The following is a 21,997-nucleotide window of genomic DNA, read 5'->3' as shown; positions in this document are numbered from 1 at the left end:
AAGAAGTAGGTGTCGTCAGTAAAAATATAACTAAATAAGGAAAGCAAGTGTTTGGTTCAGTTTCAATTAAGTTATGAAACAATTGACTGTATATAAAGATGGACGACCAGTATGTATCTCCTCCTCTTGTACAAACGTTAAGCCAGAATGACCTTGGTATTGAGATCTTGCTCTATACATCACATGACATTACTGCCGTGTGATATTACTTTATTATCTTGATAATAAAAAAGAATGCAGTCTGAAATATTTTAAGTTCTATTCTTGGAAGTTTAATAAATGGGTATTTTGTACGAGGGGGAATCTGAGAGTGAATTCAAATCAGCTGATTAGAACATCCTGGGAAAGCTTCCAACTTGTGGCAAGGACAGAGGGCTCGGAGAAGGAGAAGAGCAGAAAGATGGACGTGAAGATGTGTCAGAGTTTGGCAGCCAGCTTCCTAAACGAAACAGGACGCGTATAAAGAGGCACAAGAGTGCAAAGAAGGAAAAAAATAAAAAAAATCAATTTATATGCTGTGAGCTTTGCCACAGGGACCGTGACTTCGACACAAACACGGTCGCATACACGTTGTCAAAGTATCTCAGCACGTCACAGTGTGTGTGTGTGTCTCAGGCTGACAGGTGCCACACAGGGTTGATGCAAACGGGCATCAGATGAGCCTCGGCCACGGCGCTCTCCTCTCATCGCATCCACGCCAATCTGCCTAATGAGCGAGAAGACACGCACACGCAGCCATGAGAAGCATATACAGGACAGTAGGTGCATGAGATGTGACACACATGCTGGCTCTCACACCAAAAGTGTTTCTCCCCCATCTCCTCCTCCTCTCTCTTTTTTTCAAACACAATCACACACACTCTGATTCATCTCCAGTGAGCGTGCACACATAAACACAATAATGAATCCCAGTCTGACCACCCACACTGGATCAGCAGGGAGAATAGATTCTGATCAGCAGGACTAATGCGGGGGAGAGAGACAGTGGCACATTTGTCTCCACACACCCCACTATTAACATGCTTGATAAAGTGGAGCGAGGGACGATGGGGAGACGGAGCAAAGGGGTAAAGATGAGGAAAAGATGGAAAAGAAGAAGAGAGGAGGGTTAAACGTAAGAAAAAGACAGCAGTTCTGTCAAAATAGGCAGAGAAGAAAGAAGGGAATTAAAAAGTAACGGAAATGTAGGGAAAGGACGCAGGGAAAAAAAGAGGGATGGGAGTGGCAGAGACAAGTCCAGCACAATCAAAGAAGAAGAGACGGATGGCACAAATCTCCTTCAGCATCAATAAGAGCCGCAAGGACGCCAGCATTGTCTAGACAAAGTCACCTAATCAAGTTACAAGTCTCCCTGAACACAACAAGATAAAACACCAGGGCGTGTCTAAGTTTGTGTGGCCTCTTCGATACGCACACACACACACACACACACACACACACACACACACACACACACACACACACACACACACACAACACTTGAGTAACATCGCCATGGCAACGCTGACACTGCTTGCCAGCCGGAGTGGCATCGATGTGGGAGCCCGTCCTTGGAGACGGAGAGAGGGAAAGAGAGAGGGAGGCACTAACACTAATAGTTCGGTTAGCCACATGGCTAACAAGTGCTCCACCAAGATTGCAACCTTCACCGCCACCTGTGTGGTCGGTCCTGTCCAACAGACATACGCTAGCTCTTTCCAGCCTTTGTACCAGCGAGCTAATATTTATTACACAGAAGAGGTGTGCTAATGTTGTCACCTTCATCTTAGCTAGTATGCTTCACACAAGTGAAAATGGGCCGTTCCTTGGTATGAATGATGACCGTATGGCAGAAAAAGAAAGGACTAAAAGAGAATTTGATGACAACGTACATGTAGATAAATTGAGAAAATTCTGACCGACCTCCAGTTCAGAATTTAACCGGAGAAATCATTGTAACAAAAGGACTAAAAATAAGGAAACATAAACAAATGAAAGGAAAAAAAAGACAGAGGTCATATATAGCTGCAGAAGGAGGCCAAAGACATACAGATGAATCATGCAAGTCACAACCCCCCCCCCCCCCCCCCTCCAACCCACCCGCGTCCTTTCATCCTTAGAACTACTGCATGCAAAAATAACCGAGTACATTTGTCCATTTGGCAATGACAAAAGCGTCTGCACAGTCAGAGGCCTCAGAGGCGTGTCACTCTGCACATTTATAGTATGTGGAGTGACTCGCCGTGTAAGGGCATTACAGTCATACGACTGAGTCCACAGCATTTAGCAAGCGCGGAGTGACGATCATGATAAGAAATAGAACGCTCAAACAATGCCAGGAAGGCAATTAGCTCATGCGTGGCTATAAGGAAATCATTTAACTGTTTTGTGTGTTGTTAAATGTAGTGTGTTAAATGCCATATTGTCACGTTTTAGTCATAAGTTGTCACGATAAGCAGCGCGAGAGGCTGATAGTCTAGTGTGGCCGTATTCCTTTCACCTTCTGCGGACATTTTGATGCTTAACATCCGCCTAGATGAGGTCACTCTTATAAGATTACATGTCGATTCTAATTTCTTTAAGTTATTGCTGAACCTTCTTTCTCATTTCTAATTGTGTTAATAGCATGGGTGTTTCTTCACTGAAGAACACGACCTCTATTGAGTGTTTCTGTGTGTATCAAGACATGTCTGCATCCTCATGTTTGTGTGTGTGTGTGTGTGTGTGTGTGTGTGTGTGTGTGTGTGTGTGTGTGTCCAACTGCCCTTGCATTAAACTCATTAGCGTCCTAGAATAAGAGGCTAATAACCCCTGAAGGGTTTGGATGTATTAGTGTGTGTTGGCTCAGTATTTCTTCACACACATTGATTTGTCCTTCTGCCAGTGAATAGACAACCATTTATTAAACAAGCACATGCTTCCTGGGAAAGATAAATGACTAATGTATGGGTGGGTCTCTGTACTCGCCCTGGAGAAGAACACGTTCAACACTCAAACACACACTGCTGAGAAGTAACATAATTGTAAGATTGTATTATAGTAAAAGAAGTGTCTACCAGATTGTGTCACTGTTAGCCAAATCTAGCTAGATGGTTGGCCTGTTCAGCGTGTCCTCCTGCCTCATGTCCAGTGCATGCTGGGAGAGGATCCAAAGGAAAGATTTGGACAGTGTCCCCAACCATGTCATCGTCCTGTGTGAGATTAATTTGAGGCTAGCCTGATGTGAGAGGAGTGTTACCATACCACAGACTGCAAACATTAAGAGAGCCAAGGGGTGAATAGTTTAGCAAAAAACAAGTAATTAGCTAGAAATGATCATGATAACAGGCAGATCATATCTCCCTCAACAATTTATGAAATTCTGCCCTAGTGCACTTGAACCCCATTTCTCCCTCAGGGGAGTACAACCCGTCTTTGACAAAAAAAACTAGTCCAGGCTTCAAGCTGTAAAATTCTGATTCAAGTAATCATTTTTCAACAAAGAAGAGAAAAGAAAGGAGCTGCAAGTATGTCAAGGTTGCAAGAAAATTCATCATAAAGGGTCAAGGGTTTTGATCTATGCAAAGACTTTGCTCACATGCTGGTGTTCAGTCGGTGTTTACATTGTTCCTCGATAAAGTGAAGAATGTTAGAATGCTAAAGCACTTTCTAATCAGGGCTAAACCAAGCGGCCAAACTCCGGTCTGGAAAAATGAAACCAATGAAGAAGTGCAAAACCCTGCAGTTCCTCGAGTGTCCGCTGGAGGCTGGCTCCAGGAACACCGGAAGTCACATACACATTGCCGGACAAAAAAGCTGTTTTTAAGTATAAACAAATATTCTTTGGGGATCATTAGGGGACCATGTGTTTTTGAAATCTATTGGTCTGGACCAAATGGGATCTGAAAACAGACAAAGGCTAGAATCCTGATAGTAATGCCACTAAGATGGCTTAAAATCAAAAATTAAAATACACACACAAACACTGTATGTATGATCAAAAACAAAGACCCAAAATATAATGTAAATATACTATGAGCATTGAACTGCTCACAGCTCTCAGAAGGTACAAAAAGAGCTCTCCTTGACAGAGGCATCGACTTCAGCGAGGTTAACAATGAACGAGAAGGAAAGGAGCAGCTGCTGACCAGGGCAAAGAGAGGGCTATAGTGTGCTGCCCATTGGGCTGTTGGCATCTGTGTTATATTTAGACTGGAATGGCCTGGCCTTGGGGTGGAACAGAGTACACTGCAGAGAGCGCTGGGAGGCTGAGCTCCTCATCATGGGAACTTACTGTAGATAGTGGACATAGTGATGACAGGAATAAAGCGAGACAGACAGCAGGGCAGGAGGTGCTGGTTGCCTTCTTTTGCTATTTATAAAGAGGGATGTGTGGATGTTTTTTTTTTCAGTCAGTGCGTGTGTGTTTCAACTTACAGCCTTCGTATATATCCGTAGGGATGTGAACGGCCGATGTGTTGTAAGAGACGAGTCGTCTGAAGTCAGGATCGATCTCTAGATCATCTGGGATGTATGCATTCTTTCTTCTTTTTATGTCATCTGTTTCATAAAGCTGAAAGAAAAAAAACGTGAGGAAAAAAAACAGATCCAGGATTTGAAAAACATCCTACAAACCTTTTTTTTTTTTTTGCATGTATGTATACCCGCTATATGCAGTTTCTCTTATATTTGAATGACAAGGTGTCAATGTTGGCAATCACGTAAATGTCACCGCTGTCAGAATAAAGCTAGGGGAATTTAATCAAAATGTGATGCATGAAACATAAACCCAGGCATCGAGAGAGAAGAAGAGAAAGAGGGGAGAGGGTCTGTCAGTCAAATACGGAGTGACATTAGTGTGCTTTGGGTGCGTCGTTTTCTCCCACTGGGACATTGGAGGGGAATTAGAAGCTGATCCCTGTTTATAAGAGCAGACAGATGACATCTAACACTGGGGGGGGGGTGTCTAATGTCTCACGCAGAACTCGTGTTTCTGAATGTTTGCCTCAAAACATACACTGGTGCTTATGTACAGAAAAAGTGCATACCTAAGCAAAGTATGGGTGTGTCCTATTTGTTTTACTGCGACACACACATCAGGATACAGACACTGACTTTTCTGAGTCCTTAAAAAGCCCAGTATGTAAAATCCGCTGCCAGGGGGCTCTCAATCAAAACAACAACAAAAGATGACACAGAGGCTGGCGGGGAATCATGGGAGTGATTCTCTCTGCTACTCTCCCTGGGCTCCACCTCCTGGTCTTATCGCAACTAGAATCCCACGCCCACTGCAGGACTTTAGCAAGTACGTTTACTGCCTGTAGCTACACTGAAAGCTACCTGGGCTGAGCATGGCATGTCAGAGTTTCAAGAACATCTACAATAAAGTATGTTGCCTTTGTGATGACCGAGGGAACAGATGTTTTAAGTTTAAGAATCTCCATTTCTAATTACCCAGAAAAACATCAGAACCCTGGATCAAGTTGTACTCACCTTCTCTTTGGCATAGTAGTAAACAAATTTGTCAGCCTGCAAAGAGATGGAAGAGAAAGAGGAAAAAGAAAGGCTTGAAATTAATCTTCTGCCACAGAGTGTTGTTAGTCCCTCCCTGGCTCTAAGCTGTGATGTCACAGTGAACTGACACATACATAATAAGATTTCTAACCGCTGTTCCATTGATCTTTAAACCCAGAACTTATTATTTGTGTTCAAGTCTTCAAGTGAATTGTGCTCTGTGTCATGGACCAAATCCAACAAATCTATTGTTTTCTCTATACCTTGTTACATCTTTTTAATCTCCCACCTTAAGAATTAACAAGACAAAAAGTCTCAGGTCCCCTTAAAAGCCACATTTGCCCAAAGATAACCTTTGTGAAAAGCCCATTAAATCAAGTGGATGTGTTGGATGAATGCACTTCAAGTCAACACTTAGACAGAGAGTGTAGTTTGCACAAAAAGAAAAAGTTTTATTGAAGGTTGAAGATAAAGATTTTAATCATCAGAGAAGGATGAACATATTGAGGAGCTTCAGTATGTTTTGTAGTCTAAATGTGACACTGTAGTTAAGGTCATGGGCGTCTAAGAAGTACTCCGACATCGGTCATTGAAATCTGGTGCAGGTTTTCATAAGACATAAAGGCACTTGTAAAGTTACATTTTCAACTGCAGATGGAATTAAAATCTTGCTTTATTTTCCTGCAGGGCAGCGGCTTGTTTTTTGACACTGAGGATCACTGAAGTAAGTGGTGTTGCTGTGCTCTCACACTCCTGGGTTCGCTGTCAATACACAGGCTAACAGGGCTCTAACGAGCTAGCCATGCTGCTGACATAAGAGCGCCCCAGGGCTACAGCGTTGGTTCGCTGACTCCCACCACCTGCCCACCACTTCTGCAGGTGCAAACTAACAGGATGGCAAACTCAAAAAGAATCTGTGACTCCTCCTGCCACTGCTTCTGCTACCTTCCCTGTAATCAGCGAGAAGGAGGGGTACAGCACGTATGCTAATAAGCACATGCAAACACAAACAATGAGATGATGCGAGGAGACTCTCCCATGATGCTGTCTGTCAGGGCGTGTTACTGCAGACAGATGTGCACCTGCAGAGGTGAAGATAACACCAAGATCACACCGTCACACCTCTCAGGGAAGGCTACTCTGCAAGAACACTTTGTGTGTGAGGGTGCAGAAAGGCATGTTGGGGAGTGAATGCTAACGAAATGAGAAACACACTACTGCTTCTATAGCATGTTGTACTGGGTGTTATGTGTGCTGCTTAATCAAAGAGTCTGTGTGTGTATTTTGTTTGAAAAAGGAGATGTTGAGCAATGTATTTAAATCAAGTTTTTGCTAGGTGTACCTTCAGTTTCTCTTCATTTGTCAACGACTATCAATATGAACTAAGGGCAATAAAAACTCCAACAAGATCTGCTCCCAGCAGATTCACTTTGGACTCACGGCACAATCAAACAAAAGAAAGTCAATAGAGTCTTTTTCCTTTAATAAAAGTTAATACAGGCTGAAAAATATCAAATATAATGACCTGAAATGTCTTCTTTAAATGTTGTTAGCTACAAACCCACTCAAACTTTGTAAATCTGTCTAGAGAAACTAGACACGGCTTGTATTGTAACAGGTGTCAATAGGGCCGAAGTCATTCTATTACAGTGTGCAAAAACATGTATGTGTACAGAAAACATCACACCCCCACATAGGATCCTTACATCCTGGGTTAACATGTTTGATTGGAGTTAATCTACTATTATTACAATTAAGGCAGTGAGCATTGTTTTTAATAAATAAATTAATAAATAAATAATCATTTAAAATGATAAATACGCCGCACAAACATGCTGATCATGCACTTGTCTTTTTATTCACCATGCTCAAAAGTGATTTACAGCACCCAGAAGGACACATTCAGGTTTGTGTGGACTAAGCTGAGGGCAAGAGTCTTCTCTGATCTGATGTGATTTGATCTTGACACTACAGCTGTGGTTACACAAACAAGGACACTCGCTTTCTGACATAACCATGCTAGAGCTGTGCAGAAACGAGATTAGTAGAGGCTACAAACCCTGCAAATCCTTGATCAATATCATAATAATACCCCACTCTGTAGCACTTCAGTAGATATCTGCAATCTTAGCCTCTTTTAAAATAAAATACATAAGCAAGGAATTATGCAAATTGAGTTAGGGCGTTTTCATATTAGGAACCATTGTTTCAAAGAAGCAACCATGGCAACCACCCGCAGGATGAGTCCACCCTGCTAACTGTGGATGTTTCTGTTGTTATTTCTGAAATGCCAACAACGATCCTCTTTCTGTACACACACAGCTACCGTGCAGCTCAGAGGATGAAACTGGCCCGTGATGCACAGATACAACGGTTTTTGAAGCGACGCGAGCTGTTAACAATTACGTCATACAGCGTACTCGAGAACATGTGAATCACGCCTGAGACCACCTCTTCAAGTGGAATCGGGCACAGTACCCAAGTACGGTACGAGTACAGTACGTTTGTGTTCACACTGATCAAATGAACCAGACTTTGGGGTCAAGCACACTCGGGATCCGGGCCCGGGTCCCGAGTGTGAAACCACCCTTAGTTATTGTTTTCAGGCAGTACTTTTTGCCTCTGAGTTCTGGGTCAGATAAGATACTTGACTTGTTTGTTTGTGTGTTGGGTTGAGATTTGATTGACAGGAGAGTTGAGTCAATTGACTGAATAACAACAGAACCCATGTAAGTTAACTAAATACTACTATTATTCAGTCTCAGATTCACACAAATCAGCCAACGATCCCCATTAACAATGGGGTGGGGTATTAAATTGGTGTAAAAGTGGGGTAAAAGTCCTGTAGAAATCCCCATTTCATTAACCAAACAAAATAAATCATGTTTGCTAGCCAAGCATCACAGGCCAAAGGAATAAATGAATACAGCTGATGAATGAAAATACTCTCATTTCTTTCTCCTTTTTCCTCTGCACAAGAAGTTAAATAAAGGGTAATGTTAATGGAAAAGGATCATTAAGGTTTGGCAAACAACACTACAGAGTTTTTTAAGTTAATAGTCTTAATGGCAAAGTTGAAGTTCCTTCACTACAGTAAGTACACAATATCATTTGTCATTTGTAAAACACCTCATAAGAACTTGAGGCTTTTTTCGCTTTCAAAGAAGGGGGCAGAAATGTGCAATTTTTCATATATTATGGAAAGGGTGTGAGGTACAACATGGCACTGGAGAAAGCTGCTTTAACTCTCCGAGGGGCTGCTGTTGTTGTACAGGGCACTTCATCTTTTTATAAGGCAAAGTAATTAAAAGACTTGTTTACCATTTTTGCTATACAAACCTTCTTAAGTTAATGAATGCAACCTTTATGGCCCCTAGGGGAATTCATGTGTGTCACAGTATTACATGCGTTCTTAATACTGTGATTATGAGCAACGGAGTGTGAATGTATTTGTGGTGTGTGTCTGTTCCTCAAAATCACACCTGGTTATTTCTGCCTATTATGAAAAATAATGGAATCTGTTATAAAGTCATTACAGCACTGTTGTCAATGGAATAAGATTTGCCATCCAATTATTGGAATCATATTAGATCATGAATAACAAGCTCCCTCCGGCGCTTCCCTTGTAGAGATCGTGACACTACTTGTTCCGTTTGTAACGCAGCCCCGTGTTAATGAGCATATCAGATCACGCTCCAGCCCCTCACTCACCTCGCTGTCGTCCCTCCACACGTGTTCCGTCTGAAGCTTCTCTGCCACTGACGCCAGACGCTGAGAGGAGGAAGAGGAATACAGGGTGTTAGGCCATGTTTACTTTTTGAACAGGGGTGTGTAAAGACATCTGGGTGGCTGGGGGCTCAAGTGAAGAAAAGGGCACCCTACCCACCCTACAAATATAATATACCACACACTTTCTAAAATAAATCTAAATGGCTCACTTAACTAAAAAAAGAATTCCGGACAGCCCACAGGTTAAAAGTAAAATCCATCTTGTCATGTCAAACATTTAACTTTTTCCTGTTCCCGTTTTCATTTAATCTTCGATCCCTTATGAGTCTCTTTATCCGCAGTTATTTTAATGTTGTAACTGACAATCTACAAGAAGTTCCTTATTTTATATAAAAATAAAAGCGGGTTTGCATCCAAACAGGAAATAAAGTACCTTTAGCTTCAGACAGTACAAAAATTCTAAATAAAAGCATAATAAAAAATGTTATGAAATGCAAAATAATGGATTTCCTAACATGCAATTAAAAATGTGATTCATCATTATTAACTATTGAAATTGAGCAATGAATTGCAATTTAAACCAAAATCACTTAGTAGCCCTACTTCAACACATTCTCTGTCCAGTAGATTCTTTGTAAAGGACAACAAATATGCCCACATCTTTATCCCCTTCGCTTTTTTCTCTGCCTTTTTCACTAGGCACATTGCACTGCAAAATGCATAACTGAAATGTTAATCATGATGTTACTCAAATACAAATGAAATGAAAAGACTAGAAAAACCAGGGACACGATTTCAAAACTGTAAGGCACACACTCAAGTCCCCTTAGGGATCTATCCATGCACATGTCACATTCTTGTGAAAGCTCAGATTTTAATATCTTCCCTGCTTAGTCAACATTACTGTAACCATCATGATATAAGCTTTGGTCCTGATTCTCATTTTGTCCAAGGATCGCTGTTTTTGCTTCGATGATTTCAATGTTTGATAATCCATACGCAGGACAACAAAAGAAAGCTCTTTACCGGGCGGTATTTTAGATAAATGTCAAAGTTAAAAGTCAAGTCTTAACACTTAACTTAATGGCAGCTTAAGAAGGTGCTGCTGACGAAGAAACACTGCGTTCTAGGGAAAACACCTCATTTCCTCTCGGCGCCTGCAGATATGAACGAGCACTAGCTATGACACTATGTCATGCTAAAATTAGACACTCTGCTATTCCATCTTTTCTCAGATCGGGTCCTAATGACTAGGTTAATGGGCTTATAATGGGCCCCACTTTTAATCTGTACCTGGTCCAGAAACACACTGTACTATTAATTTCCCCTGGGAAATGTCACATCCAGGTCTTCCTGCTGATGTGTACAGCACGAAGGGTTTTCAAGTCACACAGGAGCAGCGGGGAACTGATGGGGGCAAGGGAGTAAATTAATTTATGACATGAGAGGAGAGGAGACGGGGGCTTGAAACGATGAATTATTGAATTAATCATGCCGTGGAACTCAAGAAGACATTCAAAAGAATCAGAGGAGTAGAACAAAGGCTGATTGTGATTCACATGATAGGAAATTGGCAACAAAAATCAGAGCCTGAACATGACACTAACTTTGCATTTTCTTTGTACTTGAATCACATGGCTTATTTCCTTATATCTGTAAATTAAGATAAAGAGTAAGATGTTTTTTTTTTCCAGAAATCAATCAATAAGGAGACAGACGTCAAGAGATCATATAAAAAGGAAAAGGCCATCAAACATGATAAGGCCTTTGAATCTACAATTCCAAAGCAACTTTGCCAACATTTTTTTGGCCTGGTGCGCCGACGCTGCGCCGACGCTGCGCCTTCTTCTTCTTTTTTTCTTGAAGAAAGTTCCCTTTCCTGCATATTCTATCAGCACTGAGGCCTCACTTTGATAATGAAAACCCCCCTCCCGCAGGTCTGGCTTCAGATCACTCGTTATGTCCCTACACCATGCCAACCCATGATGCATGACGGTGCAGTCCCTAACACAGTTACCTCGCAGCCTCTCAGTTGGGTCTCATTAGGGGGGAGAATTTAGCAGCAGCTGTCAGAGACGGAGGGACCTTGTGGCGGGCAGAGGAGTAAAGGTGAATTGGAGCTTTGTGTGTGTCTGCATGGTTTTAAAGAGGGGAAAGGCTTCACTTGAAGTTGAATAATAAACATGTTTGAATGTGTTTGGATACGGCAGTAAGAATGTTCATTTCACTTAAGAGGAAAACAAATAGTTGGACTACTCTAGATCCTAGTAACACGTTTATGTTGTAGAAAGGTTAGCTTGAATGTTAGCATTTCTATTGTTTTGAAGAATATTGCTGTCAACACATGAGATAGGATGCTCCTTATAATGCAATTGCACAAACCAACAATGCCTTTGCAATTACAGTCTGTTTCCAGTCAGCTCATTATTGGCTCAAAAACAGATTAGGGTGTGTGTTTCAATCAATCAAATAAACTTCAAATCTGATGCTGTGGTCACCAACCTGTCAATGGTGGTTTACTCTGGAAGCTTCGATGATTCAAACTAAGAGCATCGTCAGAGGAAAACAATCAATAAAAGAGCCCCCTCCCCAACCTTACTCTGTAGACCGATGGGCAGCAAGAGCCAGGGCATCGCCACGTTTGTAAAGTGGGACCGTCCCTTTACCAGTGTGACGACGTCAAGTTAGTCCCACAACACCTCGGGAAGGCTGGACAGTAGCATTCAAGAGAACCCCCCCCCCCCCCCCCCCCCCCCCCCCAAATGCCAGCTCTTACCGCCCACCATACTCACACAGGGATCTTGATTGGGCTACTGCATGTTCATTAGGCGAAATAAGTTGTTTTTAATCTGTTAGTTTTGTGTTTTGTTCAGTAACTAGGCTTTAAGGTTTTAAAGGTCCCATATTCTTCTTTTTCTGGTTTTATATGCTCTTTAGTGTGTTTTCCAAGAGTCCTGTGCATGTTTAGGCACATCTGTGTGCAAAAATTCAAAGTCTGCAGAAACGTGTCTTCTCCTACGTCCTCCTGTTAGCTGTAGCATTAGCCGCATGTAACGCTCGGTTCTAGCCCCCCTCGATAAAAATGTGTCAGTCCGACGTCATTGTCAGTGTGAGATCACTGATCTAAGCCCATTGGCTCGTTGTGGCAAGCCCAGCAGCTCATGTTGAAATTTCCGAGAAGCGTGCTGAGCAACTGACCAATAACGACAGAGCGGATCGGCAGACCAATCAGAGCAGACTTGGCCCACGTGGGGTCTAACAGTGTGGGCTCAGCAGAGCGTAGCTGACAGACTCAGAGCGGAGAGGGAGCAAGGAGGAGCAGTACATGAAAACAGACACTTTTTTTTCAGACTTTAGCTATTGTGAACGTACAAAAGTAGATACATAGATTAAATATACGAACCCCAAAAAGGGCAGAATATGGGCTCTTTAATGAAAGAGGTGAATAATTAAAGAGTATAATGATACTTTATTGCTCACATAATCATCGGGAGATTTACATTAAAGGAATGTATGTAAACAGAAGGCTATTTTTTTCCATCCCTTTTCTTTTTTTATCAGCAGGTGTATGTTCTAAGCAGCTGTACACACACACACACACACACACACACACACACACACATTAATGAGAATCTCAGATCAAGAAGTCAGAGTGTCAAAGGTCAGCAGCTGCTGCAGCTCTTTTATGTGAAAACCCCTATCTCCCAGCATGCTCCTGTCACACCTTTAAATGGTGTCGGCTTTCCTTTGTTTCACACGTTTTACAGCGCGTCGTGCTTCAAGAACGCATGTCTGACATTAAGTCAGGGATGCAGCGCGAATTCACAAACTTGTGATGTGTTCCAAACTTCAGAACTGTTAGTGCTGTAATTAAAGAGAATAAATAAGCACAGGAAAAGACAGACTTGCTAATGAGCTGGCATAACAATTCTACCATATCAGCAAGCTGCTTTAGACTAATGAGAGAATATTGCTGAGTTACAGAACAGATAATGAGCGGAGACGCATTTCAATCTGGTGCCATCAACTCGTTTAAAGTTACTTGTAGGCGTTTGATTTCGTTATGGTCGTCAGGTCATTAAGGAAGAACTGAGCTATAACTTCACATTGACTTTAGTAAGGGGCTGTTTGTAGCTCATCCTGCATCAATCCACCGTGTGCACAGTATAAGAATGAGTGTGTTCGTCTTCTGTTTGAAAAAATGAATCATGCCCGCTGTAATCCCTCAAATCTCCGACTGATGTCACTGCATAAGAGTCTAGCAAACAATTTAGCCACAAATGAATTGAATTCTGAGGAGCTTTTCAGTCGAATTCAACGTGAAATGAACAATGAATGATTCATTGTGTTTTTATCTATGATACAAAGTAATCAAGAACAAGTGGAGACTAATACATTTCTTTTGTCAGCGTCAACGGCTGCATGAAAACACCTTTTTTGAATTGTCTAATATCAGGGTGGGAATCGAGTTACTCACAATGTGATACGATACAATACAATAATGATACAGTCTGCTGCGGTACCTTAATGTATCATATCATACCGTACCATATTATGTGGTGTTATACAATATGTATACGACCACCACCTCTCCTTCACACAGCATGTAAATTGCATCTATGAAAAAGCACAACAGCGCATGTTTCTCCTGAGGAGGCTGAAAAGTTAGAATGTCAGACCGGACATCTTAACAACAGTACGCCGGTCACTCATCGAGTCAGTCCTCACATTTAACATCATATCCAGGTACAACTTTCTCATCGAAAAAATCGCAAGAAAAAAACGCAGTGGTGTCCTTAAACATGCAGCTAAAATCACCTGCACCACCCAAATCCAACTGTCAGAACTTCACATGCGAGCAGCAGAAAGGAAAGCCGTCTGCATCTCCGAGGACCCTGCACATCCCCTTCACCATTCACTTCAGCTGCTCCCCTCAGGCAGCCGTGTCAGAGTACCATTAGCTGAAACGAAAACTTACAGAAACTCTTTTATTCCCACTGCAACACGCATTTTAAAACGAGGCTAGACACTTCCACAGCTACGTGTTTATTCTGTCAAAAGTCACTTCTTTCTTCCTCACTCAGTTATAATAAAGAACAGCCCTGTGTTATTTAGACAAGTCTTCATAGATACATCAGACATATTTGAAGAGATGGTGAAAGTGAGGAAATCAATGAGAAATATGATTGATTAATGCAAGATTTTATTAAAAACATGGTGCTCTATAACTCCAAGAATTACTGTGATGCTCTTCTGACACATGTTCCTGGCAGTCTGAGTAGATCATCAAGCCCTGCCAGGACTGACGACACACACACACACACACACACACACACACACACACACACACACACAAACACACACACCCGCAATCTCACTGATGTGCAGGGAGGCACGGGAGAGCGGAGGAAACATGAGCATCTGCTGTTGTGACTGGCAGCACTTTAGTCAGATCTATCCTGCAGGGAGACAGGAGGTAGAAAAAAAAAAAGGGGGGAGAAAGAGGCACACTGACACACACTGGCATAAGAAAGTAAACAACTGTACAGTACAGTAAGTGCACGTAAGCTAACAAGTTAACCCTATTTACAAGACAGGTAGTAGCCCTTGCCAACATGCCAACTTGGTGGGGAGCAACTTGTTAGAGACTGGCATTGGCCAAAGTATCCACTGCTGTGCTGCTCTGACAGCTCATCTCTCCTGCAGCAAACTCCTCCAGCCGAGCGCGCTGTGTGTGCGCCAGCTGGCTGCAGACCTCTCCCAATTACAGCTGCATCCGGATGCAATGTGGAGACACCTACACATACACAAAGTAAATGTGTGCCACCTTATTCAGAAGTTATGTCACGATATCTCCCACCTCTTATTTTGCTCTTTAGCGCCTTTAGCTCCTTTGGTAATTGTGATAAGGCCCAGGCAGTGTTTTGGCAACAGTTTAGTGAGTTGGATTTATTGTCAGCACTGGTTTTACAGCCTTGATTTGTTTCAGTTTCAGTGCTCCTCACACTGAGCTGTTGTTTATTTATCAAGTTGTGAAGAAAAAAAATGAAATTTTGGGACTTTTAGCGACAAAATAACAGCCAACAAAACAATGTCAACTATAATTTTACACCTTGCAAGATGACACATTTATTCTGTAGCACAGCTGCTGCTGTCTACAGAGTGAGGGAGAGAGAGAGAGAGAGAGAGAGAGAGAGAGAGTGAACAATCCCTCGCTATATGCATATACTGTATACTGTAGGTCTGAGAAATTTCAAAACACACACACACACACACACACACACACACACACACACACACACACACAGAGTGCGACAGCTGGGCCAGACACACACACACACACACACACACACACACACACACACACACACACACACACACAAACAGAACACAAACACTTACTTACACACACACACACACCAGGATGTGTTGAATAATGAGTCACTGGTGGCCAAAATCAGACACACCATCTCACTGCTTCAACACTTTCTGCAACAATATAGATCTCAATTAGCAACAGTTGTTGGTTAGACAGACAGATGTGTTTGCATAACGTCGCATCTCACGAAACAAAATATTTCTAAGAGACCTCATTCTTGCAATCCATCTAATCTATGTAAGAGAAGTTTTTGATAGCTATTATTGCTTTATATATGCTTAATAAAATCAACTCTCTCTTTTCAGCTTCCATGCACTGCACCCTCTGTCAAAAACTATGTTACATGCAGAAAAGCAGCCATTTTGGCTCAAAGTATGGCTGTGTGATATAGGCAGCATGCAGATGAGATGTGTGTGACCTATATTTAAGTATGCACGTCTAAATATAAATTCCCTACACTGATATTTTAAGTTTTCTAAAAGCATGTAGAACCCTGCTAGGGAAAAAGTTTGCAGACAGGAGGGAAGAGGGGAGCTGAAGGATGAAGGATGAAGGAGGTGCGTCTGAAGGGAGCAACTGTTTTGATCTGCAAACCTTCCAGAAAACTGCACAGTAGACCTTTAAGGAACAATTGAGTGGTAATTAACAGTGACGTGGAAGCACTGTGGTGTGTTCAGTCATGTAGTCTGATTAATTTTTAAACATGTTCAGAGTATTTTATCATTCTCTGCATATTCAATATATTCACATCCTATGATTGTTTATGAGCTCCCATAGTAACCTAATTTGCAGTGCTTTGCAGTCTCTCCATCACTTCATTTGCCTGTGACTGAAGGAGGTAATATTTCTAAAAGACCCCTCTCTCTCTCTCTCTCTCTCTCTCCCTCTCGTTATGAATCATCCCCACTTTGCAGCAGGCCGGTAACTCGGAGAGGCCTCGTGCAGTCTTGGGAGGCCATCAGCATAAATTACCTGGCAATAATAACTCCCTGGCATGTGACATGCTGAACATTTATGTTGTTTATTCAGCAATTTGGAGATGGTAAATTTCACGAGGATCTCAGCAAGACACATTCTTGGAATCTACATCATTGTGCAAATGACCGGTCACATAATTGGCTTTTGAAACGGAATATTTGGAAGCATCTGCACTCGTTTTCACTTTATTGTACAGCTTAATAAAATACCGTGTGAGTGAGGAGGATAATGAGCACGAGTGTGTGTGTCTGTGTGTGTGTGTGTGCCTACTCTGTGATTAGGGCTTTAACAACACTGCCTAATGACTCACAGCATGTCATCCAGTGTCAGTTTAATAACGCACTTCAAGACACTTGAGATCACAGAGTCCTCTGTAATTACGCTCCACTACATAACAAAACACTTAAAAAGGAGCTATTTTCAAGTGCTGCCGTTCTCGCTCTTAACCGTCTTTGGACAATTTAATGATTTGATCGCTACTAGAGCAGGAGTTTTGAGTTTAATGCATGCATATGTGGGATTATGCTGAATGTGGGTATATTGAGTTAGAGTCCCAGACGAAAAAGAAAAACTAAGGATTCTGCAGCATCCGTGCTCCCCTGTGACCGTAACACAAGGGACCCAAAACATTTTGTTCATTATCTTCTAGTTTGGAGTGCAAGCCGTCTTTTTCCCTGGGCAATTAAGATGCACTTCGATCTTGTCTTTCTATGCAGACGCCAACAGCACACTCACAATTAAGAGGATTCAGGTTGGCGGAGGAGATTTATATGAACGCAAGAAGCCAAGGTTGGAGAGCAACTGTTGATTTTGAGTCCGATATGGCCACCAATTGTTGCTCAGACTCTGGTGGGCAGCCAGAACTTTGTTTTGGATCTTCTGCCAACGCACTTATTCAATATCAGGCCTAAAATAACCCTCAGCGATCAATATTCAAATTGCCTAAGCTGTCTGATCTGTAGTCCTCCTGTATCTCTTACTCTTATGCTCTGCTTTTTCTCATTGGTGGTCTTCACATCGTTTACGTCCCTGGAGAGAATGTCTTTGAAACAACAGTCTCCTCTCTCTTTTATCCCTTTTTCTCCTTGTACTCTCTTCCTGTCTTTGATTCTGATCACGACGCCCTCTCTCTAGATTACTTCTGTTCAGACAGTGCGTCTTAGGGAGCCCTTAGGAGGTAGCCATGTCCCTTAATGTGGCTGCTTTTGTCAACAAGGATCCCTTAAGGTGGGTCCAGAGCATCAGGAAGGGTCCTTGTAGCCATAGAGATATATATAACCTTCCCCCTAATGTTCCAATAAGAGAGTCCTGCCCTTTAGTCTTAGGCCATCATCATCATCAGATGAAATACTCTTTGGCTTGTATTAATGTTCAAAGTAAGACTGAGAGGATTTTGCATTTATAAACGTTTTAGAATTAGAATAAATTCAGTAGTCATTCTATATTCAAACAACTGCAGTAACATTTCTAATAGGGCTGGAAAGCACAAGGTAACTCTAATACTATACGATACTTTAATCATAAGATACATGGCCCACTATTACAATAAATCCAGATGTCAAGTCCCAGATCATTTATATATTGCATCCCATCCATTTAATGAAACATCAGAGTCTCTAAAAGGCCCTTGAATAAGTAAAAGCTGCAGGAGTAATTTATTTACTCACTTTACACCGCTGTCTGACATTATCACAATGTCTTCTTTTCCTTCTTGTATCTGGCCAATTGGCTTCTGTTCAAATTACCCTTATTCATGTCAAGTGCCATCGTGGAACTCATGAAGTATCGAGTCGAATTGCCAGGGAAATCTGTTTAGAGCACCGCATACATCCCCAGAATTCCCTGTTGATTTAGTGATACCCACTGTTGCCTTGGTAACAGCAAGTGATGTTGAGCAGCTAATTGATTAAACATGTGTGTAACAGACAAACGACAGGTGTTTCTGTTTGGCGGGTACCTCCCAAACTCACACTACAACTAACCAAAGAGGTCAGTTATACTTATAATTGCATCCACAATTTTGATTTTCTGCTGCACAGAGTGGGAGTAATTCTCCACTCGAGTACAGCTCCAAGCATCGTTGTAGAAAAAAATAGCTCCTGTTTGAGCTGTTTTGTAGAAACGTTTTCGACAAACTGTCAGCCTCCTCTATGGTTTGAAAGTTGTATAACACTAACGTTGGCTTTTAAAAATAAAAATAATACATATATATATATTTAAATTTAAACACTCAAACGCATGGCAGCAGCCCAAAAACTTTAACTGGCATTCAATGAATGCAGAATTATTTCAAAATGAGTCAGTAATCGTATCAGAAATATTATTTCCTTGGGTGCAGATGGCCTAGCGGATATGCGCCCCATGTTCAGAGGCTCCAAGCAGGCAGCCTGGGTTTGAGAACGACCAGTGATTACTTTCCTGCTTGTGCTTCCTCACTCTCTCACTCCCTGGTTTGTTTCTATTTCCACTGTCCTTTCCAAAGAAAAAGGCATACAAAGAAATGAAAGACACACACGGTAATTGTTCCTATCCTGTTCATTGAGTTGCCTGACACTGACGCCTGTTTGTACAATCACTTGAGTTGATTGGCAACGATCCTTCAACAGGTTACGTGAGGTTTGCTAATTTAATTATAAAACAACTTGGTTGGCTTGGTGAATTCTCACTTGCAGACATTTGTGGCTTACTGCAGTGTAACCTCCACATAATACGTCTCCTTTTATGAGTCATGAACCCCTCTTGAGATCTCTGCTGGCGTCACTGTGGAAGACAAATGACCTACTCCACAGGGGGACGTTAACCACAGACCCCATCAAAGAGTATTGGTTAAGAGGAAAAATTCAATAATTGATGAGAACAGAGTCAGAGGAGTCACAAGAGGCCTGGATATCAGAGAGGCCATCTACTGTACTGTCAAGTCAGGTTAAAAAAAGAAGATCGGGTGAATGGAATGAGCACATAGAGCAAAGGTGTCTGAGTGTGTATGTGTGTGTAAGTGTGAGTTTGACTGTAGGTCAGTTACGCTGTCACACAAACGTACTGTAAACTCAAGATGGATGTAGTAATGGATGCCGGTGAAGCGTAGTACAGTGGAAGAGGATCTGAGTCATCAACACACACAGGCAGAAACTGACAAACAGGAGGGAACCATGCAGGGCAGCTGTTGGCAGCTGGGTCCTTCTGTTGTACAATGAAACCATATTTTAACATGCTCAGTGGGACATGTGGAATTGCTGGAAGCCAACACGTTCTCACTTCCAACATACCAGACACGGCAGCCTTACCTATGGCCCTAAGCTTCAAAATATGAAGATTTACTGGAGTTACAACTGTATCGTCAATGGGATCACTTTGTCCCCGCATTACGGCTCTACAACATTCAGATAGAAGGCGAAAAGTCACAGGAGAGTAAATATCACGGCTTGAAACGGCGGTCTGAATAGACTCTAATGACTTACTCATCAACACCGATAGCCATCTGCTGTATTTGACATCTTGGATATAAAAACAGACTCTGGCAGATCAGCTGTAGAATATAACACAGGGATGTATGTGTGAGCTCTCAATCAAAAAAGCAAGAACATTTCTAGACAACTCATAACGTATTCATCCTTTCTCACAGTAAAATATAATCAGTACATCCTCTTTTACACCTGGTATCACCATGGGATTAATATTTCTAGATGTGCTTTGGATATATAAGCCATAATATCCCTTGTACATGATAAAATCAGATTTCTGGTTTACATGTATGGTGGGTGGTAAGATTTGCAAACAGCTATTATTAGACGCTGGTTTGTGTTTTTAAATTTGCCAAAGCTTTGTGGGTAAAATGGAATAAAGTGAATAGGATGGCCTAAACAAGAAGAAGTTTGAAATGGGGATGACAGAAAAAAAACAGAGGGACCATCACATTTTAAAATGTAATGTTTCCTTACTTTCAGAATGGATTTATCAGCTATATTCAAACCATGCCACACACACACACAAACACACACACACAGACACATCGATTCAAATGGAAAGAAATATGAGGGGACAGAAGGGGAGGAAAGAGGAATAGGGGGCAAGGCAAAAATGGGAAAATGGTAATGAAGAGTGACAGAGAATCAGGGTGAAGTTATGGGAGAGGAAGTTATGAGGGGAGCTGTGAGCAATGAGAATGGAAGGATGGGGTTGGAGGAAAGAGAAGCAAACAGGAGAAATAAAACACAGTATGTGACAAGAATGGGGAAGCAAAGAGAGAAGGGATTTTAGGGATGTGGCTGAAGCTAGAAGAAAAATGTGGGTGTTAGCAACTGTAATCTCCAGTAGTGTATCAACAGGGAACTGAAGTTTCAACAGCAGTTTCTGAGGTATCAAAGACATGTGGGAGACAATCCCCCCCCACACACACACACACACACTGACTGATACATCCCCCTGAAAACACAACAATCAGATACGCAGATAACACTTTCAGGGTTTAAGTTTGAGGTAAAAAGTTTTTCAGTTGTCTGCGCTCTGCTGTTGTTTCTTTCTATTTAAAATATCAGAAGACAAGAATGTCGTTTTTTTTTTTTCCATTGATCAATTTTTTCACCACCTCTAATTTACAGTGCAGTTGTTGTTGTTGGGTTCTTGGACAGTTGCTTCAGGTCCATGAGTACATATGATGATGCTGTATATTCAATATTTATTTTATTAAACGCTGATGTCCCGTTAGTAGCAGTGAAGTCGGAGTGAGTGAGAGTGCATCAAAAATAGTAGATTCCTAAACATAGAAATTCAAATTCATATTGAGTCTCATGAAGACAACAAAAGAAATCAGTAGTGACAAAGCTATTTCTAAGTTTTTTCTATTTCTCTGCCTAATATTAGATGATTTGTGTTTCTTTTTCAGGGCTATGGAATAGATGCAGGTATGTTCTTTCTATAGTTACAGTCACCACAAATGTTGCATTTAATAGATGACAGACAGAGGTAGACCTACTGCAAGTATAATAATAGACACAATATGTCTGTTCTGTGATGAAAAACTTGTCTCCCTCCAAGTAGCCACAGCTGACAACTTTTCCGAGATTACTTGTCAAGGGAACACGGCCGTCAAACGCAGCGGTCGAATCGAAGCGACAGGGTGGGCAGATGTCAGATTGATGGACAGCAAAACCAAGAGGGACCCTGATTAAGTTGATGACATCAGCCATCATTCTAATGGGATTGTGTTCTTTGACAATTAAAGCCAACCACACTCAAACAAATAAACAGTTGCAAAGCATCGCCAAGGGAGACAAGTTGCTCCAGTGTGTAGAGAGATGCCACCAGTCCAAGAGGCAATGTCTATCCGGCTTATTTCATGCACAACAACGACTGAACTGTAAATCTTCTGGGGATGGAAACACAGAGGATTTCAGGGGGTTTAAAGGGCTAGGTCATGATGTCCTTCAATATCCATTTAAA

The 21,997-nt window shown here is 41.8% G+C and overlaps 1 protein-coding gene across 1 annotated transcript in view; it reads right to left on the bottom strand.

Annotated features, from left to right (window-relative positions):
• cacna2d1a (calcium channel, voltage-dependent, alpha 2/delta subunit 1a) overlaps nt 1–21,997 on the bottom strand; it is an 83,960-nt gene that overhangs the window by 41,198 nt on the left and 20,765 nt on the right. The window contains exons 4-6 of the mRNA XM_061029269.1: nt 9,184–9,243; nt 5,452–5,487; nt 4,396–4,531 (exon numbers count right to left, since the gene is read on the bottom strand). Coding sequence (XP_060885252.1) covers nt 4,396–4,531; nt 5,452–5,487; nt 9,184–9,243 — 232 coding nt within the window. The remainder of the gene's footprint in view (nt 1–4,395; nt 4,532–5,451; nt 5,488–9,183; nt 9,244–21,997) is intronic.

The sequence above is a fragment of the Labrus mixtus genome, chromosome 22 (genome assembly GCF_963584025.1).
Source record: "Labrus mixtus chromosome 22, fLabMix1.1, whole genome shotgun sequence".
NCBI classification, from domain to species: domain Eukaryota; kingdom Metazoa; phylum Chordata; class Actinopteri; order Labriformes; family Labridae; genus Labrus; species Labrus mixtus.
This window is presented reverse-complemented; position numbering and strand designations above follow the sequence as displayed.